Source organism: Humulus lupulus, chromosome 8 (assembly GCF_963169125.1).
Source record: "Humulus lupulus chromosome 8, drHumLupu1.1, whole genome shotgun sequence".
NCBI classification, from domain to species: Eukaryota; Viridiplantae; Streptophyta; class Magnoliopsida; order Rosales; family Cannabaceae; genus Humulus; species Humulus lupulus.
In genome coordinates this window covers 2,948,703-2,954,850 of record NC_084800.1, presented here as the reverse complement: position 1 = coordinate 2,954,850, position 6,148 = coordinate 2,948,703, and the positions used below count along the sequence as shown (strand labels likewise).

The following is a 6,148-nucleotide window of genomic DNA, read 5'->3' as shown; positions in this document are numbered from 1 at the left end:
GCATTGAATAAGTAAACAAGACTAGTCCTTAATATAGTAAACTAAAATGGGTGTGAATTAGTTGTGTGAGTAGTGACATGACAAGACTATATTGAAGAGTGTGAAAGTGCAATAAATTGTTGTCAATTTTATCTTTTTTTGGAGAGGAGAAGGAAGGACCACACAAAAATATCAATTATTAATTCTACAAACTCATTAAGTTGATGCACTTTTAGGGGCTGCGACAAGAATTGGTTGGTTTTGATAGGAAAAAAGTAATGAAAAGAGGTGTTTGGGATAGACTAAGAGAACCATTTAATGTGACTCTCTCCCACTCTTTCTCCATCCTCATCTTGTTTCTAATTATTTTCTTGCATGATTGTATCCCTTGTCGTAGATTGCCTAACTAAAATAAATATTATATACGACATATTAGTTTGGACATAAAGATAAGACAAATACACAATCATTGGCACCTCTTAATCAAAACTTAAATAAAATTTAAAATTGACTAAGATTTTAAGTCATGAATGTGTGTCAAAATATCCTAATATTATTATAAAATTAAACTTACTATAACTTTCACTTTACCATGTGAAATTGACTGAACTCACGAAAGTTTGTGTGTTTATTTCTTATTCTTATTTGAAATAGATGCAGTGTTTTCCTTGACTTGATTAATCATCTTTTCTCATATGATACTCTATCATAATAAGTACGCAATAGTTAGGGAACATTTGGGATTTGGGTTTTACTTTCTTTGAAAAATAAATCGATAAATAATATGTAGCAACGTATGGATAAAAACAGAACAATTTTACTAATAGTGATATGCTTTACAAAGTGTATTCAAAGATATTTCTTTTAAAAAAAAATATCTGACAATAGATAGATCCTGTTTTTTGTGGTGTGAAGAAGAAATTGCTACACTCACTTCGTCAAATGAAAGAAAGTTGAATTTTAACATAATTTTATAGAAAATCTCGTAGGTTGTGATTTTTTTACTGCAAATAAACTTGTGAATAAAAGATAACACTTCTTTCTTTTGTTAATAATACAATATACATTTTTTAAGTAATTGTTAATAATACAATACTAGAAGAACAAAAAAAAATTAAAATAACTAGAGTAGTTGATAATAAAGTCTTTAAAAAAAATAACTAGTAGTTGGAGTTGCTATTACTCAACAACTACTGAAATTGAAGCGAACGGAATACAATACAACAAAAAAATCATTAAGTTCGTAAGCCAAAATTTATCCTAAAAATGACAGTTGTTTAACCTAAAGACTCGTCTTTTGAATCTTGATAAGTACATTTTACAAAGGACAAAATCAGAATATAGAGATTGAAACATTATTGCAACAGCGGCTGACTACTGTTTTTGAATATAATGAAGAATTTAATTTAAGAAAACAAAAACTTTTCTCTTTTTATTGTCAAAAATTGGAGACATGAATGATTTGCAGCAGGCTAGGAAAGGGTTGTCAACATCCTCATATGCGGCTAGAGTCTCTCCCATAAATGAAACGCCTTGTCCAGTCCGAAACCACAAGTGCTCTGTTACGCCAGCTGACTTGTTTGCTGAACCATTGAAACAAAGAGTGGTTAGTAGATTCAAATTTAAAACTATGTTTGCACTTTCTTCCAAAATGTTTGAAAATATTGTAAGAAAAAATATAATGTAATTAGATATAATACTTAGAATATAAAACTTTTAACTAAAAATCATAATATAAATATAATAATATATTTATATTTATATAACAATGTGGGACAAAAAATTCCAATTGTTTTTCAATTCAACACAAACTTCTGACAAATATGACCCCAAAAGAGAAACAATTTACCTTGCATACACAGAATACCAGAGCCACTGAGAGCTCTTGCCAATAGAAACCCAATCTCCAGGAAGTTGAGCTGCTGTTTGCTCTCCCCCCAATGGAGCAAATTGTCCAAGATGTTTGTACCTTTCAGAAAGGACCAGACCAAAAAAAAAATTTAATGACTATGCATTATGATGCTTCGAGTCAGTAACAGTAATAATAATAATAATACGATCAATGATCATAAACCCGGCAAAAATTGAAGTGGGGTTCAATTGGTACCTAAAGGGACGGAATCTGTGGCGACCTGATCCCCTGAACCTGAGAGGACCTTCTGGATTTTTTTCACACTCTTCGATACGGTTGAGACATTTAGCTAGGTAAACACCTTGCTGGGCTGCAACCTGAAATCGACAGATGATAAACGGTGAGTTGACATGTATTCAATAACCAACGTTGGAATATACATGGAAAGGGGGAGAAAATGTTGACTATAGTACCTGAGCTGTAGCTGGAAGAAATTTCATCTGGGAATCCACTTGAGAAAGAGCTGCTTTAAATTCTTCAATATTCAGTTCTATGGATTCTTTTGAAACATCCCCCTTTGATTCCTTTAAAAGGTCAACAATATCGCCCATCTGCTTGCTCTTCAGATAAAGCTCCACCTGAGGGTATCTTTCACAGATGTCAGTAAGGACTTCTTCAAATTCTTTCGCTGTAAGTGTTCCTGAATTGTCCTTGTCTGCCTTGGTAAATATTGCTGAAATATCTTCCTGTAATGCATTTGGAATAAAAAAAATTAACTCTCCCTCAACAAATAAAATAAAATGAGCACCTGGAATCAACACATGGAACAGTTTTAACAGAATCTAATCGTTAAGCCTATATTTCAAGTATGGACAAATGTGTTTCTTCCGGTAAAAGGATGGCTAAATTATTACACTCAATTTCTCGAGGAAAATCAGTACAGGATACTACTCTTTTTTCCATCATGGAAGAAAAACAACACAGTAGTAGGAAAAGGAGAAGGCAGTTGTGTTGGAAATTTACACAATTATAGAAGACAATACTTATATGACAGGTAGCTCTTGAAGATAATAATGCAACAGCCAGAAAGTTTGATATATAAGAAAAAACAAGAGCAGGTACCATGACTTTTCGCTGATTGATGGTAGCACAATCACCAAGGGCATATACGTTGTCACATCCCTCAACTCGCAGCCATTCATCAGTCGCCAGTGCTCGCCTATTAGCCTGTGCTCAATGAAGCAACACTTGTTTAAGGGATGAGAGAAAAAATTAAAACAAAGCAGCAAGATAAGCATATTTGTAGAACGGCACTAACTCACCTGACCAACTTGCATCATAAAATCTTTTACCACAGGGCGCGTTCCAATACCAGTTGACCAGAGAACCATCCCATAAGGTATGGTAGAAATTTCGCCTGTTTTCATTTCTTTGGTAGATATTTCTTTATCAGATACTTTGACAACCATTGATCCTGTTTTCACATCAATGCCCTCTCTTTGAAACTTTTGTTCAGCAAAAGCTGTAATTCTTTTGTCAAACCTGCAAATCCATGAGATCTATAGTCAGATTCAAGCATTCATATCACATGCTTTACTCAGAAAGTATTTTAACTTCATTTTTTACATTATAAATCAATTGTTGCTTCATCACTCCCTAATTGGAAGCAGAAAGAATAAGTTGATCTCTCCTGCTTAAATAGAATCATTTAGGTAGGAAATTATATAACAGCCTTGAAAGACGTGTTATAATAGAGCTACGATGAGAATGATCATCTCAGTGACAACTAGTTTCTCAATGAAATGAGTATTTTAGATTTCAAATTTTACTTACATTCCCAGAATATGACCTCCTGCCTCTAAAAGAGTGATTTTTACAAGATCTTTCACCCCGGGATACAGTTTGACCAAATCCTCATTAACAAAATCATGAAGCTCTGCAGCAAACTCCACACCAGTTGGGCCACCACCAACAATAGCGAAATGAAGAATCCTCTTCTTCTCTTCATTGCTCACAGTTGGTAGGCAAGCCCTTTCAAAGCAGTCAATAACGGTTCTTCTGATCTTTTGAGCATCCTCAACTTCCTGCATGAGAATTTTCATGAGATGTATATCACAAATACTGTCCCTTAGTACATACTACATATCGGATCAAAGTGGTTGCTCTGGCCAATGTCCCAAAAGACAAAACAAATATTTTCCTATTAAATATATATATATTTTTTTTAGGGGGGTTAAAAAAACTTATATTCATCTTATTCTAAAAAACAAAAAACTTCTACACAAATGGCGAAAAAGATACCTTCAAGAAGTGGCAGTGCTCCATCACGCCAGGGGTATTGAATGTATTAACATTGGCTCCAATACCTATTACAAGCACGTCATAGTCCAAAACAAATTCTTCTTGTCCATTCAAATTGTTGTTTTGATTAGATCGGCAATAGATTTTCTTGTTTTTTGCATCAATTTTGATACATTCTGCTTCACAGAATTGAACATCTACATTTTTCTGCATCAGCAAAATCAAACCATTGCTTAGTTAACTACTATCTCACAGTGAAACCAAAATATAACAATCTACGCTACAGAAATAGATACCAATGATAACAAATCAAATTTTTCGTTCGTAAAACTAGGACCACAGCTACTCATTTCTTACAACTATATGATAGAATTGAATAACTGCAGTTATGTAATTCTAAACGACTGATACACATAGGTTGGTTCACTACCTTCCTGACAATGTTACGAACAGGTTCCACAATGCTGCGAGCTTCCACTGTACCACATGTAACACTTGGAAGCAAAGGGGTGAAAGCAAAATAATTACGAGGCGATACAACCTGAACCTCATAGGAGGGATTACTCAGATTCCTCAGGAAACTTGTTCCAGCCCAGCCTGTGCCAAGTACAATGACTTTCTTTTTCTTGCTATCCACCTCAGATACATTTGTGATTTGGGGGCTGTTAACTTGGTTTGCCTCGGCATAAGCCACAAGCCCTCCACCACTGTAAACAAATAGCAAAAAACACAAGCCAAGTATATAAGAAACAACACAAACTATAATCATTTTTTTGATCTGATTATGATTAATCATTTGATAACATATGTTACAACAAAAAATAATCTCTTTACACATGCATTCTTTCCAGAAAATAAAAAAAAAATGCACAAGGGGTTTTGAATTTTTCATATTCTGTCACTTCACAAAAGCAAAATGTAATAGTGACCAATGAATTAGAATAGAATATATGCTCATAAAGAAAAATCCCATTTTTTTGGAGGGTGGTTAATAATAACCACCAAAAAGAAAGTTTCAGAATTTTCATTATTCAATGTGAGGTAATAATGCTGTATAACCAACAAAACCTTGTGCATTTAATTTCATAAAATTTCAACTGCTCTCATCAAAAGTAAACAAATCTAATATCAGATTTAAGACACAACCAGGACAATCCGCAGTACATATATAAATATATATTTCCTATAGCCAAATTAAAATCATCTTTATAATTTCCAAAATCAAATCTATACTAACAACTTAAGCCAAAAACACCTCCCCTACCATTAAGATGAAAACAAAAAAAAACCCAAAAAACCTCAACCAAACAGAGAAACATAAAAGAAATCTACAAATATGAAACAGAACAAGTAAAACAAATCGTAGAATACCTGACAGTGACGACCACAAGCAGTTTCGAGAGCGATGGATGGTCATGGAAAGCTCTAGAAACTCTCTGAAAAACTGTGGAACCTCTCATTTTTTTCTTCTCCCTTTGATCAAACAGAGAAAGTTATAGAGAGAGAGAGAGGGAGGAACTGCGTTTTAGAGAGAGAAAGTATTGGTTATGTATTTATACGGTCTAGCGGAATCTGGTGAAGGAGAGGAGGAACGTGATGCACTTCGTGACAACGGCTGGCCTTTTTTCTTTTGCCTTTCTTGACTTGGCGAGCAAGAAAAATGTGACACGTGTCGTAGGGTTACGACCTTAAACATTTGTCATATCAGTAAGTTGACACGTGTGAAAGTGGGCCCACGTGATGTGCTGGAAGCCGCGTGATCAATTTGATCAGTCTCCTGATCTGGTGATCTAACGGTCAGTACCAGTAGGTCTAAATCTGACTGAAGAATCCAATTTTATTGGAATACTGAAAAACGTGACATTTTGGAAAATGGTTGCGTAATAAATATTACACAACTGTGGCTCCAAAAAAATTTGTGATTAGAATATTCCTTATTGGGTCGGTGGCTCTCCTGATTTTGAAAAAAAAAAAAGACAACTAAATATGCTTTTGTTCTCTAAATTTGACCTTTAC

The 6,148-nt window shown here is 34.1% G+C and overlaps 1 protein-coding gene across 1 annotated transcript; it reads right to left on the bottom strand.

The window, feature by feature from the left end:
* Nucleotides 1–1,125: 1,125 nt before the first annotated feature.
* LOC133794165 (external alternative NAD(P)H-ubiquinone oxidoreductase B2, mitochondrial-like) lies at nt 1,126–5,678 on the bottom strand. The gene is made up of 10 exons (XM_062231365.1): nt 5,504–5,678; nt 4,563–4,839; nt 4,133–4,339; nt 3,665–3,915; nt 3,154–3,373; nt 2,954–3,058; nt 2,305–2,577; nt 2,087–2,208; nt 1,829–1,948; nt 1,126–1,562 (listed from the first exon to the last, which is right to left on the bottom strand). Exons 1-10 carry the CDS (start codon nt 5,590–5,592, stop codon nt 1,475–1,477), a joined length of 1,752 nt encoding a protein of 583 aa, XP_062087349.1. The 5' UTR covers nt 5,593–5,678; the 3' UTR covers nt 1,126–1,474.
* Nucleotides 5,679–6,148: the final 470 nt, after the last annotated feature.